General features: G+C 41.7%; 1 protein-coding gene across 1 annotated transcript in view; it reads left to right on the top strand.

Annotated features, from left to right (window-relative positions):
- DLG3 (discs large MAGUK scaffold protein 3) overlaps positions 1 to 16,482 on the top strand; it is a 94,121-nt gene extending 77,639 nt beyond the window's left edge. Inside the window, 10 exon segments of the mRNA XM_042783270.1 lie at positions 4,103 to 4,279; positions 4,512 to 4,587; positions 7,398 to 7,443; positions 9,176 to 9,217; positions 11,553 to 11,603; positions 13,523 to 13,624; positions 14,345 to 14,517; positions 14,734 to 14,843; positions 15,189 to 15,280; positions 16,376 to 16,482. Of these exon segments, the coding sequence (XP_042639204.1) occupies positions 4,103 to 4,279; positions 4,512 to 4,587; positions 7,398 to 7,443; positions 9,176 to 9,217; positions 11,553 to 11,603; positions 13,523 to 13,624; positions 14,345 to 14,517; positions 14,734 to 14,843; positions 15,189 to 15,280; positions 16,376 to 16,482 (976 nt within the window).
- The last annotated feature ends 484 nt before the right edge of the window (positions 16,483 to 16,966 follow it).

The raw sequence follows: 16,966 nt of genomic DNA, 5'->3' as shown, positions 1-16,966 counted from the left end.
TTTCAAGTGCTGAAGAGCAAAGATGTCTACTTGAAGACTAAGGTGCACCTAACCCAAGCCATGGTATTTTCAATCGCCTCGTATGTATGTGAGAGCTGGACGATGAGCAAGGAAGACCGAGGAAGAGTTGATGCTTTTGAGTTATGGTGTTGGTGAAGAATACTGAAAGTTTCGTGGACTGCTAAAAAACTAACAAATCTGTCCTGGAAGAAGTGCAGCCAGAATGCTCCTTGGAAGCAAGAATGGCCAGACTTTGTCTCACTTATTTGGTTATATTGTCAGAAGGGACCATTCTCTGGAGAAGGATATCATGCTTGGCAAAGTGGAGAGTCAACAAAGAAGGGGAAGGCCCTAAATGAGATGAATTGACACAGTGGCTGCAGTGATGGGCTCAGGTGTGGCAAGGGTTGTAAGGCTGGCACAGGACCAGGCAGTGTTTTGTTCTATTGTACATAGGGTCACTATGAGTCAGAGCTGACTCAGCGGCACCTAACAACAACAACAACAACAACAACAAAGATGTATCTGACATCAGCAATGATATCCTTTGTTCCATGTCCTCTTCTTAATACAGGCTTACATTTCTGGAAGTTCCCTCTCAATATACTGCTCCATCAGTTTTGGATGATCTTTAGCAAGATTTTACTTGCATGTGATATTAATGATAATTGTTCGATAATTTCCACATTCCATTGCATCACCTTTCTTTAGAATGGCACAGATATGGATCTCTTCCAGTCAGTTGGCCAAGTAGTCATCTTCCAAATTTCCTGGCATAGATGAGTAAGTGCCTTCACAGCTGCATCTGTTTGTTGAAACATCTCAATGGGTATTCCATCAATTCCTGGAGCCTTTTTTTTTTTTTTTGCCACTTCTTTCAGTGCAGCTTGGACTTCTTCCTTCGATACCATCGGTTCTTGATCATATGCTACCTCCTGAAATAATTTAATGTTGACCAATTCTTTTTGATATACTTACTGTGTGTATGCCTTTTATCTTCTTTTGATGCTTCCTGTGTCATTAAATATTTTGCCCATCGTAACCTTCAGTATTGCAACTGGAGGCTTAAATTTTTTCTTCAGTTCTTTCCACTTGAGAATTGCTGAGCATGTGTTCTTCCCTTTTGGTTTTCTAACTCCAGGCCTTTGCACATTTCATTATAATACTTTACTTTGTGTTCATGACCTGTCCTTTGAAATCTTATGCTCAACTCTTATTTCCACATTTCTTTCTTTTGCTTTAGCTACTGTCAATTCAAGAGCAAGTTTGAGATTCTCTTGTGACATCCATTTTGGTTTTTCTTTCTTTCCTGTCTTTGCAATGACCTTTTGCTATCTTCATGGATGATGTTCTTGATGTCATCCCACAACTCATCTGGTCTTCAGTCACTGGTGCTTCAAGTCTATTCTTCAGATGTTCTCTAAATTCAGGTGGGATATACTCAAGGTCATGTTTTGGCTCTTGTGGATTTCTTTTAATTTTCTTTAGCTTCAACTTGAACTTGTATATGAGCAATTGATGGTCTGTTCCATAGTCAGTACCTGGCCTCGTTTTGACTGTTGATACTGAGCTTCTCCAGCCTCTTTGCACAGATGTATTTGATTTTATTTCTGTGTTTTCCATCTGACGAGGTCCATGTATATAGTCACTATTTATGTTGTTTAAAAAAATGTATTTGCAATGAATAAACCATTGGTCTTGAAAATTCTGTCATGAGATCTCCAGTGTCATTTCTATCACTAAAGCCACATTTTCCAACTACCTGTGATTCTTTTTTCTTTCCAACTTTCACATTCCAATAACCAGCAATAATCAGTACATTTTGATTGCACGTTTGGTCAATTTCAAACTGTAGAAATCTTCAATTTCTTCATCTTTTGCTTTGGTAGTTGTTGTATAAATTTGAATAATTTTCATATTAACTGATCTTCCATGTAGGGCTATGGATATTCTCCTATCACTGACAGCATTGTACTTCAGGGTGGATCTTGAAATGTTCTTTGTGATGATGAATGTGATGCCATTCCTCTTCAATTTGTCAGTTCCTGCATGGTAGAACCCTATGGTTGTCTGATTCAAAATGGTCAAAACCAGTCCATTTCAGCTCACTAATGCCGAGGATATCAATCTTTATGCGTTCCATTTCATTTTGACAACTTCTGATTTTCTTAGATTCTTACTTCGTACATTCCACGTTCTGATAATTAATGAATGTTTGCAGCTCTTTCTTCCCATTAAGCTTTACTTCATCCATGTCATTGAGGTCAACTCTACTTTAGGAGGCAGCTCTTCCCCAAAAAACTCATGTTAGTGTCTAATTCATTTAAATACCTTTCTTCATTCCCTCCCCACACTAATTTGTTCATAATCTGAATTCCATTCTCCTTACTGCATTTGTTTTAACATTTGAAGCCCATAATAACATTTAGTTTTTCTCATTGTCACTTTAAAAATCAGGTCTTATTCATGCATGTCTTCTTAGGAATGGCTGATGGAATACCTTACTTGTACTAGGAAACTCAGGACTTCTGCACTAGAAATGTATTCAAGTTTCATTCTCTCACTCAGAGCAGTGAGAGATCAAAGAGGACTGAGTGTCTCCTTATTTGCTAGTTTCTGCCTCTCCTGACTGCTTTGAGTATGTAAATTTGGGGAAGTAAAGGGCTTCCTGTTAGAGGGTGTGTATTTTTCATTTTCAAATAATCTGTACTGACTTCTTAAGGATTCTATTTCAAGAACTTTAAAAAGTAGATGGGTATTTTACTTTTTATAGTTATACTACATTCTGTATTTCATTTGGGCTCACACATGGGAAAATAATGTTTTACTTTACAGCTTCCAGCTGAGCTATGGGTCTGGCTTATTGCAGGAGGAAGTCTTTCTTTAGAACTGAGTTCTGTGAGATCCACTTAATGTGTGAAAACAGAGAAGGTAAATAAGACAGTCAAGGCCCAGATTAACCAAAAAAACCAGACCCACTACTATCGGATTCTACTCAGTGACCCCTCCTTGGGTTTCTGAGGCAGTATCACTATGGAAGTAGATTGCCCAACCTTCCTTCTGAGGAGTGGCTGGTGGGTTTGAACTGCCAGCCTTCTGGTTAGCAGTCAAATGCCTTAGGTACTATGCCACCAGAGCTCCTAAGCTGCGGGTAGAAAAATACAAACTTCTCACTGAATTCACCCATTTTTGGTGATTGAAAATAGAAACTTGTCTCCCAGTGAGTTTGTTCCCTGAGCAGGGAGCTCTGGTGTCAAGTATTGGCTTTACTAGAGCCGGACTCAGCAATGTATCCTGAAGGAGTAAGCTTAGATAACTTTGGTTTAAATATGCCTTCAAATTCACCACATCCCTACCACCATTATTTAATTGCACATATGGTCATAGGAGTATTCCTAAGGCTTTTTTGATCATGTAATTCTCTAGTCTTGAATTTTCAGTAGCCACTGAATCAGGTCTATTCAAATTCCAAAATTTGCCCCAGACCTTTATTTCCAACCTCATTTCCTATGACTTCCTTCCAGCTGCAACCAAGCTGGTCGCCTTGACTTTACCCTAGAATGTGGATGAGGGAGAGAAGTTTATTGAGTGTTTTCTACTTTGGAATTCCACCTTGTGTCCCAGATGGGAGTCTTACAGATCTTCTCTACCCACCTTTGTTGGGAGTCTGGGATGTTTCTTTGAAAAACCAAACCAAACCCACTGCCATCGAATCAGTTCTGCCTCATAGCAACCCTACAGGACAGAGTAGAACTCCCCCATAGAGTTTCCAAGGCTGTAAATCTTTATGGAAGCAGACTGCCTCAAGTTCCTATCATGGAGTGACTGGTGGGTTCAAACCACCAACCTTTTGATTAGCACCCAAATGCTTTATCCACTGCACCACCAGAGTTCCTTTGCTTCTTTGAGAGGGGGAGCATATTTGCAACTTTGGAATTGAAAGAAGGGTACAGTTTCCTGGAAAATTCTTTCTGGTCTTCTTAGGCCACTCTATCTGGTGCTGACTGGACTGACCTTCCTCCATAATCCTGGCATTCAAGTGTGCTGGTCTCCTGGCAGTTAGGGTTGGGATGGTCACTTCATCTTTCACCTTGTGTTTCAGGGCCCTGTTTGATTATGACCGGACTCGGGACAGCTGCCTGCCAAGCCAGGGTCTCAGCTTCTCTTATGGTGACATTCTACATGTCATTAATGCCTCTGATGATGAGTGGTGGCAGGCAAGACTGGTGACCCCACATGGAGAAAGTGAGCAAATTGGTGTGATTCCCAGTAAGAAGAGGTGAGTCGTCATGATCACAAGAGAAGCCTTTCTTTCCCACTTCCTGATATTTTACTTTTTTTTTTTCATATCATGTTATAAGTTCCTTGAGAGCAGGGTATGTGTCTTTCTCCTTTTGGTAGAGTTCGTGTTCATGACATAGTTTTGACTAAGTGGATCAAAAAGTGCTGCTGTGCCTGCCTTAGCCCACTGCTAAGACCAGTAACAGGACTTCTTTCTGACTCCAAAACAGGGTGGAAAAGAAAGAAAGAGCTCGATTGAAAACAGTGAAATTCCATGCCAGGACGGGGATGATTGAGTCTAATAGGGTAAGTGGGGATACCCAAGGAAGTCAGTCAATATATGAAGAGGAATGAAAAGAAGCTTGCAGTTCTGGATGATGTATAGGAGAACTGGAGAGCACAAAAGAATATCTCCTTTTCAAGGGGCTGACTCTGACCTATCAAAATACTGACTGCTCTTCAGAAAGCAGAGATGGAGCACTTTAAAGTCCATGGCTAGTCTATATTCCTTCCCTCTGGGTATCTGGCTTTTGAAGATGTATTCAAGTTGAACTGTCTGGAAGGCTGACTGGCTGGGGTTAAATTAAACTACTTGTGAGTGTTTGGCTGCAGACACCTGTTGGAGCTGTGGGGATCTTGACTATAACCTGGCTTCATTATCTAGCCAGGAAGGCCAGCCCCAGAGCTCCAACCTCCTTTCAGACCAAGTGAGGCATGTGGTATCTCTCCATTCACTCCTTTTCTTCTATAAGCTTCACAGGCGAAAGAACTTCTGGAGCACTAGAGGGAAGAAAGACATGGAGTAGATGACTCTGTATGTCAGTGGCACCTTAGGGCATGTGTCCAGGAGGCTACAGTGACTTTTGGTCTTTAGGAAGTACCAGTGAGTGTTGTGAGTCTGAATTAGGTAGAAACCTCTTACATCCCTACAAACATTTTTCTGTAAACATAATTTTCCTCTTACATCAACATTCATTTAATCTCATAGACTCCATTTGTGAAAGATGGTCTTTTATTTAGCTCATCATTGTCTTCATTTCAGTTTTTCTTGCATGCTTTAAAATCCATTGTTCTGTTTTTTTTTTCCTTCTGTCCTTCCCCTCCATCTTCATGTTCTTTCACAGTCGATCAAAACGAAACGTAAAAAGAGTTTCCGCCTCTCTCGAAAGTTTCCATTTTACAAGAGCAAAGAAAACATGGCCCAGGAGAGCAGCATACAGGAACGTAAGTAGCAACAGAGTACAGAGATCAGACCATCCACCACCCTGTCCTCTTTTCCTCATTTGCACCTTCCCTTATGAGAAAACTGGGAAAGTGTGTGTGTGTGTGTGTGTGTGTGTCAATGTGTACATGCATGTGCGTGTGTATCTGTTTATTTGCATAGAATCAGGGTAGAAATTGGTTTGCCCAGAGAGATGTTAAGTCTCATTTGTCCAGCCTCTCACTCACAACGAATATTGGAGGCTCTGAGGTAGAACTTTTTCAAGGGGCAGCCTACCAAGAAATCCTTGGAACTGGTGTTAGAAGTGCCAGACTGAGTTCTACTGTTGTGGTGATGAACAGTTTTCAGATCCGTAGGTTTAGAAAAATGGTTTAGAAAGAGAATGAGATCTAAGGACTCAGTGTTGCTCTCCTGGCTTCTTCCTCTTATATTTTCTTTCCCTTGATTTTACTCATTTATGTCAAAAAAAGAGCCTTTTCTTCCCTAGACACGTAAAGGTGGGGGTACTTCTTGAATTAATTGCATGTGCAGGAAGACATATGATAGCCACAACTGTTAACAGACTTTACTATCACCCTAGAATGATTACAAAGCCATTTTTCAAAATAAAATCCTTCCTGCTTAAATTATTTGACATGGACAGGGTGTTCCTCAAGTATCCAAATAAAAATTTATTGAGAAACACAAAGCTGGTTTGGTAGAAAAGGGCATAAAGTTGAGTTAAATTAATATTAAGAACCAATTTAATGCTGATAAATCTTATACTCTACCATATGCCTCAGAAATTAACTACTCTGGCCCTAACTTTAAACATTAGGTTGGGCATATGAAATATTTTCTCATGTTTCATCGTGAATTGTAAACATCCCTCATTTACCAGTGACTCTTCCATCTTATGTGGAGGATTCTTGGGGTCCTGGGCTGTTAGGACTGTTAGGAGACTGATGAATTCTGATAGGAGGTGTACTTTCTGTAGGCCAGTTTAGTGCATAGTCATGGTATATGTAGGCTGTTGCTGTTTAGTATAGTACTTGGAAGATACAAGGTTGTCCTCATCCAGATGGAGGTTATGACTCTTAAATCCTGGGTAGCTCAGTAAGGAGTAACAGATGAAGTTAGTTCTGATCACGAGTAATAGGAGACAGTCTGAGACAAAGTCCTGGGGTAATACCATTACAGTTTACCAGATGAGTTCAAAACACTCCATGCAGCCCAAACTGGTGAGGTATTTGCTATTCAGTGGCCCAGCTGGGGTGTAGGGAGGGTGCCTGCTGGATGAGAGAGTTTTAACTGCTTAGTGCTTGTTCTCCAGAAGCTGAACTCATCTCTTGAGGGCTACTTTGAAGGTCACGCCCCAGATTTCATGGAAGCTTTCCTTAAGGGACAGATTGAATCAGTATTGGGCGAGAGCTCCTTAGGATGGTGATAATTGTCTGCCTATCTGTCACACATAGATAATTTGCTTTTTCATGAACCCACAAGGGGAAATGCTGCTTTGTGGGGCAAAGGAGATACCTGGGTTCTACAACTCCAAATTTAGTCAAAACAGGTGCTCTAAACCTTGGAATGTCACTGCATGGTCCAGGAGGCCTAAAGGCTATAGATCACCTCAGAAAGGTAATTCATTCCAAGGTCCTCTGGCAACAGATTGGGCAGCATGAAGTCTAGATATCTTGCCTCACTCGGGATGTTGTTTCTGTAGCAAAGTTCTTAACCTCACTGTAGTTTTAGGTCTTCATAGTATTTCATACTTCTGTCACTAATGCTCACCTGGCTCTGTATTCTTCCTTCCCCTTGTCTTTTTTCTCTATTTCCTCTTTTCTCCCCAATTCTTTCTCTCCCTCCCTCCCTCCCTTCTTCCCTCCCTCCCTGTCTTTGCTCTTTGTGAAATCAGGACTTCCCTGGGTTAAGTGACGATTATTATGGAGCAAAGAATCTGAGTAAGTCAAAGTTACACACCATTAACTGTATTTCTGGCATGAATGGAAATACTGGGGGTGGGAGCACAGGGGCTATGGGTGAGGGTGAAGGGTGAGGGGAGGGTAGTGTTTGTGAAAACTCTTATACCACAGCAGAAGGAAGTGTATATGGGTCTGAGTGTCACACTTTTGCTCTAGATTCCTGACACCCTAATAAATACCTATCATTTATGTCTGTGTTTTCTTTTTGTACCTTCAAGTGGTAAGGAGATATCTTGGTGTCCTACCTTAGAAGTGAGGTGGGCAAGAAAGGCTACTCCAAGGGTAAATCAGTCAATCTCTAGACTGTTGTTAAGGTGAGGAGTGCCAGCTGGTTGGGATTCTTCTTCCAGTGACATAGCACTTAATGACTGGGTTTAGAAATTGTAGCTGCTACTGTCTCTCTAGCTGGGGACAACCTGCATCTGGGATGGCCCAGCAGATCCAGGGGCCTGAGCAAAGAGTTATGATCCAGCTTTCCACATAGCATCTGTAAAGAGCTGAACTGATGATAGTAGCCTCAGCAAAATGTATGGACTGTATTTCTCTAGTGACTTATCTCAGACAAAGTCTGACTGACCTCTGGATTCTGGAAAATAATGCTAGAGTAGAAAATGAAAGGACCTAGATGATGTGGCCTTAGTGTCCTTGCTGTGTGTAGAGATGCACCTATGGGCAGCCATGTTGGGTGGGTTTTTTCAACATATACTCTCCTTCAATAAATAACAAAGGGGTGAAGGTAAAGAAGTATCCTCGGGGCATCACCCTTGAGATTGTTCAGGATTTAGGCATATGTGGCAATTCAACCAGCCCTCCCTGGGGAACCACAGCATATCACGGTCTAGGACAGTATTGTCTTGGCTGAAACTAGCAGTGTCTCTATCCATAATGCATGTGTCCATGTCTCATTTTCATAAATCTGTCATCTTGTGAAGAGAGGTCTTTGTTTGTGCCAAACTGTGCCTTGTGTCTCCTGTGAGTGCCAGCTCCTCTGCTTGAACTTTCTCCACCTACACTCAGATACGGGCAAATCCCAATGGTCTAAAATAGGAGGGCTATTGTGTCTTCCAAGTGTTCTTGTTTGTTTGTTTGTTGTCTCTGTCTCTGTCTTTTGGTAGATGGAGGAGTATCCCCTCACCTCAAATCCCCGCCACCTGAAGCCAAGCCTGCCTTCTTGGTAGTGGCAGCAAGAGGGATGTTGGCTCTCACCAAAGGGCCAAAGCATTGTTCCTTGGTGGCTGCTCAGTTCACCCACTGAAGACTCAGTTCTGAAGCTTCACAAATTCTGTATTTCAGGGGCTGTGTCTGGGTAGGAAATTCGAGGGTAGCCTGGTCTCTGGACTTCTTTATGCTACTGTTAGTATCTTTTCTTTCCTATTGTTAACTTGGGAGATGAGTTTTGAGATAGGATTTGGAAATCATTCAGGTCAGTTATTTTGATTCAGATTAAGAGGGCATTGCTAAAGAAAATGAAGCTTGTAATATATAGGGAGGGACTTGGCAGACTGAGAGGTTTTTGGGGACAAGTATGAGGTGCTAAAGGCTCAGGATTAGAGCTGCACCTCCATGTTGGTAGCCTAGATGTGGCACACATCCTGTTGCCTGATTTGTTTGGCAGTTTATAATTTTTCTCCTGGAGCATTTGAGTATTGTGCTGTATGTGACCTCTCAGTGGTGTGTTCTGAATCGGAGTCTCTTTCTTGTTGGCTTGCAGAGGGAGTGACATCCAACACCAGTGACAGCGAAAGCAGTTCCAGTAAGTGTTTGTCATTCTCCCCCATGTTGTATAGCTCCACTGTTTGTTCCACCCATTCTCATTTCAGCATTGCATAGCTGCCATTTCTTTTCAGAGGCTAGTGCTTCTTTTAGCCATGTACACTTTGAGATCCTAGAAATGCTGTGGCCAGTTCATTCTCCTGATGGGATAAAGTTTGCTTTGTGGATTAAAGGAGAGTATAAGACTGCTAGTTCTGGCCAGGACCTGACTTAATAGCATATTTGGGGCCCTGGAAAGGTTGAGCTGCCGATGAGTACATTACTGCCATGGGCACTGTCGAGCATAGATGCAGCTAGTTTTATAGATTTGTTCAGAAACCAAAAGAAAATTGGCTTTTGTTAGATATTATCCTGAATCTGCCTTTCCAGGACACTGGAAACTAGATTAAGGCTTGGAGTCCCTGGGTGGCATCAGGTTAAGCAATTGACTGCTAGCCAAAAGGTTGGCTATTCATACCCACCCAGAGGCACCTTGGAAGACAGGCCTGGCAATTTGCTTCTGAAAGGTCACAGCCTTGAAAACTCTATGGAGCAGTTCTACTCTGCACATATGGGGTTACCATGAGTTGGAATCAACTTAATGGCAACTAACAGCATCCTTGTCTTTTGGCTGGGTTAAAAGATCAGAGAATTGTCAAGTTTTCCTTTGGAGATCCCAAGACAAGGGAAAAATTCAGATCTCATGAACTCTGGGAGCAGTAGCGTCTCAGTAGTCATGATGGCTAAAAGTCAGTTTAAAATCTGCCCAGGAGCAAAGCTCAGAAGCAGCCTATTAGGAAGCATCCTGTGGCTTGACACAGACATCACTGCCATTCCCAATACCACTGCCAAGCACTTGGAGACCTCCAGGCATCCAGCATCAGGTAGATTGGCCACTGTTTTAGCAAAAACTCATTATTGCTAGGCTATATGGAGCTCTACCAAGAGGAGAGAGCAGAGCTCAGCCTTGCTCTCAAAGGGCACTGAGGACCTTAGTCCACCCATGTGCCATTTTCTGGATCTTCCTTAGGTATAGGTAGACCCTTAAAAGGGTAGAGTTAGGGTGCAGCTTTGGAGATCTGCATGAGTGCCCTGACTTTCCTACTTGGAGATGGAGGGGATCAGTGTAGTGTATATTGACCAGCTGAAATTTCCCTTTGATTCTTACCAGAGGAAGAGGGCAACTGAACACAGTTAACTGTTACCTGTATGAACTGTTTGTAATCCCACACTAGCTTTTGAAACCTGTTAATTATTGGTCTTTGTCCATTTACCTTGCTTTGAGTTAGATAAAGAATTCACCCAAGGGTAAAGAAAATTTTATCTTTATACTCTCAAAGAACTTACTATTTGCTTAGTGAAGCACTATACAATAAAAAAAGAATGATAGATAATATATCTGCATGGCAAGTTGAATGATGTAAACACAAGAGCAATAAAAGTTCATAATAGGTAGAGAAGTCCTCTCAAAGCATTAAAATGAAGTCTATTCTTCCATGATAAATAAGATAGATATTAGTGTAAAGAATAATGAGTAGGGGCAATAGGAGCATACTTGACAAAGGTGTTTAAGCATTGGTATACAGGAGAATTTGACATAAGGAAGATTCACTTTAGTCAGTAATTAGAGATTATAATAAAGAAACTAGGGCTAGGTTATGAAACATTTAGCAAATTTTAGCTCAGATTGAAAATAAGCAGGAATCACAGGATGGGATGGGGTGTCTAATAATAACAATATTTTATGGATGTTTTCCTTCCACTGAAATGCAGAGTAGAAAGAATGGACAGTATATTATTACAGTATACCACACTAGAACATATACACTACTATGAACTGAAGAATTACATATGAAGAAGAATCAGTATGACTACACATTAATTTCAAAAATAAATCTGTTATAAATAGTTATCATTATGGTATATCTTTGAAATTTGTGCAAAATATTTTATATAATTGGCAAAGGTGATCTGATTTATCATGCTTCTAACAACTATTAAAAATAAGCTATTTTTATTAATGAATTTTACCATTTTCAAAGTATATAATAAAATAACAAAAAAGAACTGTTCCTAGGAGATTAGGGAGTTTTTTGGTGGAGGCTTTATGGTTCCTGGGTCATTTCCCTTTGCTCAGATATATTTTTCTGAAGAGAAAACTACTAGCACCTGCTCCAGAGGCAGTGCTTTCTCACTAAATGGAAAGCAGGAAGGACCATGGGATAGTTGTCAGTAGCCCTTGATCAGGCTGTTTTCTGGCAGAGGTGTGGGGTGAATGTTGTAGGGGCACAGAGTCAGATCATAAAGTATTAACATGTCTCCCTTTTTTGTTGCAGAAGGACAAGAAGATGCTATTTTGTCATATGAGCCAGTGACACGGCAAGAAAGTAAGCCCCCTTCTGAGAGTCTTGCTTTTGTGCTAGTCTCCTAGTCATAAGGCTCAATACAGTAGTTGGCTGTGGCAGCAGGGTGAAGACCCTGGAAGAGTAGGAAGGCATGACTCGCTGTACTCCTATTCCCTGGGTGCCTTCTACTTTGTCCCTAGTATTTTAGGGAAGTCCCTGCATTGTGCACTTCTCATTATACTTTTGCTTACTCCAGGGATACCTTCCAAAGGATAGATTTACTAGTAAGACAAAGGTCTAGTTCAGTGTGTATAGCTGCTGCTAAAAGAGAGGTCCTGGTTGTACCCTTCAGTGGCTGTTCTTTTTCAGCTCAGTTGCTACTTTCTACCCAGAGATTTACCCTTGTGTGTTGGATAGTGTCTTAGTTTCCTAGTGCTACCATGACAAAAATACCACAAATGGATGGCTTTAGAGAACAGAAATTTATTATTTTGAGGTTTTGGAGGCTAGAAGTCCAATTCAGGGCATTGGCCCTAGGAGACATTCCTTTCTTGTCAGTAGCCCTAGACATTCCTTGACATTCCTTGGCTTGTAGTGGCCCCTCACCTGATCTCTTTCCCCTCTGTCTGTGTCTTTATGTCTTATTCCACACTCAAAAGTGATTAGGTTTAGAATCCACCCTACTCTGTTATGCCCTCCGTCACGGACTGAATTGTGTCCCCGTTAAAATAGGTGTCCACTTGGTTGGGCCATGATTCTCAATGGTTTGGCAGTTATGTAACAATGTAACTATCCCCTATGATGTGATCTGATGTGATCAGCAAATCAGTTGTAAGGGGAGTAGGGTAGGATACAACATCCTTACTCAGGTCATAGCCATGATCCATTCATTGTAAGGGGAGTTTCCCAGGGGTGTGGCCTGCATCACTTTCTTTTTGTTTTAAAATTTTATAGTGCTTTGGGTGCAAATTTACAGAGCAAATTTGTTTTACATTCAACAGTTCATGTACATTTGATTTCATGCCCCGATTACCATCCCCAACCATAACAAAACTCTCCTCGCCTCCTGTCCCTGTGCCTACCCCCTCCCTGTGCCCTTCTTAACTGCATTACCTTTTACCTTACAAGAGATAAAAGGAGAGAAAAGCAAGGAGAGTGAGAAGGACTTCAGTACCACCAAGAAAGAAGAGCTTGGAGCAGAGCTTGTCCTTTGGGCCCATGGTCCCTGTGCTGTGAACCTCCTAGACCCAGGAGAAGATTGATACCAAGACACATGGAAATGCCCTAGGAATACTAGGCCTACAGATGTTGAAAGGAGATAAAAAGCTTCCCCTAGAGCCAACAGAGTGAGATAGCCTTCCCATATAGCTAGTGCCCTGAATTCTGACTTCTAGCCTCCTAAACTGTGAGAGAATAAAATTATGTTTGTTAAAGCCATCCACTCATGGTATTTCTGTTATAGCAGTACTGTTGTTGTTGTTGTTGTTCTGTGCCATTGAGTCGGCGCCAACTCATAGCGACCCCTCCTTGGGTTTCCGAGGCAGTATCTAGATAACTAAAAACACCCTCATTAACAAACAAACACAAACCTCTGTTTCCAAACAGGCTTACATTCACAGGTACAGGAGTTAGGACTTCAGCATATCCTTTTGGGTGACAGAATTCAGTCCATAAGACTGGGATATAAAAAACCGAACCCATTCCCACTGAGTCAATTCTGACTCATAGTGACCCTATAGATATTCCTAGTTTCAGACTTGGCTTAGATTTGATTATTCTCAAAATAAAGGCTCTTTAAGACATTTGCAAATCTTAAATTCTACTTAAAATTCATAGAATGACTGTGGACGCTCACCCCATCTGAGTTGTACCCCCAGGGCCTGCGTGTTTTAGGCAAACTCTGAAAACAGGCTGGCTGATGGGGAGTCTCTGTTCATTATTTCACTGTTCTTCCTCTCCAGTTCACTATGCAAGGCCTGTGATCATCCTGGGCCCAATGAAGGACCGAGTCAATGATGACCTGATCTCTGAATTCCCACATAAATTTGGATCCTGTGTGCCACGTAAGAGCTCAGGAAGGCTTTGGGAGTGAGGCATTGATGCCTTAGGAAATCATTGCCTTGATGTTTTATGGAAAAGGTCTGGGATCAGATAGGACTATCTGGGAACAGCAGTACGTGTAATGTCATAGAAGAGGTTAGGTAATAATAGATTCCCAAAAAGCTGGAGTGGTTGGGAGGACTAACATCAGGCTTGGTTGCTTGCTCACTTGGAGAGAAGTTTGAGTGGTGATAGTTGTATAGGATTGGAAAAAATGTGAAGCCTCAGCCAAAGTAATGTTGATGTCATTGGATCAATAGTTTGTTGTTGTTGTGTGCCGTCGAGTCAGACCTGACTCATAGAGACCCCTCCTTGGGTTTCTGAGGCAGTATCACTATGGAAGTAGATTGCCCAACCTTCCTTCCGAGGAGTGGCTGGTGGGTTTGAACCGCCAGCCTTCTGGTTAGCAGTCAGCTTTGGCATCTTTTGCTAGGCTTTGACTAAGAAAACCTCACATTCCTGGTCTAGTTTAAGCTAAAGCAAAGATCTCTCTTATGTATGGGACTTGGAGGTTGTAAAATAAGTAGGCAAGACAAATTTCTTCCCAACTGCTTTTTTTCCTCCATTCTTCTGAAAAAAATTAGAGTGGCTGTGTGACCCAGGTGAGAGAGGAACAAATCAGGTCTTTGGCTTGAGGCAGATCATTGTCCTTGAGCTATACAACATTTCCTTTTTTCCTTCAGATACTACCCGACCTCGGCGTGATAATGAAGTAGATGGACAAGACTATCACTTTGTGGTATCCCGAGAACAAATGGAGAAGGATATTCAGGACAACAAGTTCATTGAGGCAGGCCAATTCAATGATAATCTTTACGGGACCAGCATTCAGTCAGTCCGGGCAGTTGCAGAGAGAGTAAGTAGAGAGGAGTTTCCTGGGTTAAATAAACCTCAAAGGGAAGTTAGAAATGTTTGTAAAATATGAGGCCTGAGTACCTCAGAGGTAGGATCTTCCAGGCCATGAGGTGGTCCTGGGTTTCCCTCTGGTGGATAATTGGAATGCCACTGGATATTTGCTTCATGTTAGATGGACAGGGATTGGGTGGAGTTGATTCAGTCTCTGCTTTTTCAGGGCAAACACTGCATCTTAGACGTTTCTGGAAATGCTATCAAGAGGCTGCAGCAGGCACAGCTTTACCCTATTGCCATTTTCATCAAGCCCAAGTCCATTGAAGCACTTATGTAAGTGTTTGCTGAGACTTAGAAACTCCTAGCTAGGATGGGGACCAGAAAAGAAATGGAGAATAAAGTGACTTATGGGCAAGGGTGGGACTCAGTGAAAGCTCTGAGGAATGTCTGCAACCCAGCTATGATCACTGGGTACTCCTTCTGTTTTGATTGCCTATGTATCTATTCCTAGTTGGGCTTCTGGACCAGGAAGTCTTGAAGAAGGAGTTGAGCCATGAGCCACTGCTGCTCTGAGAGGACAACTAAGCAGATTTTTAAGAGCCTTGAACAATCTTTTATGTTAATCAAAACAAAGAACCTAGTTTGGTACAACTTTTCTTCTGTATCTTTTTTTGGCAGGGAAATGAACCGACGACAGACGTATGAACAAGCAAATAAGATCTATGACAAAGCCATGAAACTGGAGCAGGAGTTTGGAGAATACTTTACAGGTGAGAATCCCTGCTGCCCACCCTGGGGTAACATGGCAACAGCCAGACATCTATTTCTATAAGTGTCTCAAAGAGGCTTAGGCACAGTGCCTAATGGATGCTTTTGAATGCAAACTTTTCCAAATGACTCAAATTCTCTCCATTTAACTATAGCACTTCAGCCAGTTTATAGTATAAACTACCATCAACAAATGCTGTCTTGTATTGTTAGTTTGTTTATATTGTCTTGTCCCTACTAGATGGTAGACTCCTTACATTATTTTGTTTCCCTCCCTCCTAGTCTCCTCCACCCCTCAATACATTTCCCTTGCATGTTTTAGGTGCTGAATAAATGTTTGTTGGTGATGATGATTCCTTGGTGTGGTGTTGAGGTTGTCTGTCAGCATGTATGTGTGCATGTGTATGTGGTTATATTGTCACTGAGTTTAGAATTTCACTTCCTAAAAGCTTGGGAAGGCTACTATGTAATATGTTCCTTACCTTTTAATGTACAGTAACATACATGTGCGGGTTGGTACTGAGTACATTCTAACTGGTGGTGCTGCTAGGTTAACTGGGGAAAGAATTCATAAATGTACTTTGGGTCTTTGGAGCATCTGTGTCCTTGTTTCCTGGGCTGACGGCTAATGTAGAGCATTTGTGAGGGACTCAGAAAGGACTGTGTCTTACCAGAAATTGTTTTTCAGCTCTTTCTCTGGATAACTGGGATTTTCCAAATCTTTTAGCGAGGCTGCTTTAGAATTACAAGCTGCTAGCCATATGGTTGCTAAGAGCAACATGAGCGGCAAGGTCAGGCATATAATGGGTGCTCAGTAAACTTTTTTGTTTTTTAATAAGCACTGTTTTCTATTCATTGCTTGTTAGTCTCACTGTTTCTAAACAATTGATTTCAAGCCCTAGGCTTAGAGCTCTTAGCCAGTTTTCCTTACTGCTCTAAACAGACAGCTAGCTAATCAAACCAAACTAAACTTCTGTGAGTATATTCTTCATGCCTGTGGGTTGGGAAAGGCCTGTGAGTTGGGAAAGGCAGAATTGCCGGGTTTTGGGAGGTTGCTGTGGGCCACAGTAATAATTCTGTTTTCCTCTTCACTTTAGCCATTGTACAGGGTGACTCACTGGAAGAGATTTATAACAAAATCAAACAAATCATTGAGGACCAGTCTGGGCACTACATTTGGGTCCCATCCCCTGAAAAACTCTGAAGAATCCCCTCCAACCATTCTCTTGTGAACAGAAGAAATCAAGTCCCTCTTCCCTCCTCCCTCTTCATTCCTGTCCCCACGGGGAGAACAAATGACTACTGTTCTTGTCCCCTTTTTTAGATATGTCAAAAAAATTGAGTTTTCTAGTCCTGTTCTTTTTTCTTCTTTTTTTTTTTAAATTTTTGTTTTGTTTAAGTTTATTTTTTGGGGGATGATACCATCTCACTCATCATGTGACTGTGCCCATTCCTGCATGGACCTTTCCCAAGTGCTAGCACAGGTGCAGATCCATCAGAATCATTGTTTTCTTAAAAATCAAGCAGAAGCAAAGAGAAGAGAGGAGGACTGATGGAAAGACAGACTCTGGACAGCTACACGGATTGTGAAATGAGCTATATGCACAACATGATGAGATGCTCCTGGGGCATTTCTATATATCTGTATTGCTGTCTTGCACCTCTGAACAGTGCAACATAATGGCAAC

This window comes from Orycteropus afer, unplaced genomic scaffold (genome assembly GCF_000298275.1).
Source record: "Orycteropus afer afer isolate SDZICR_OR568_19922 unplaced genomic scaffold, OryAfe1.0 scaffold00796, whole genome shotgun sequence".
NCBI lineage: Eukaryota > Metazoa > Chordata > Mammalia > Tubulidentata > Orycteropodidae > Orycteropus > Orycteropus afer.
This window is presented reverse-complemented; position numbering and strand designations above follow the sequence as displayed.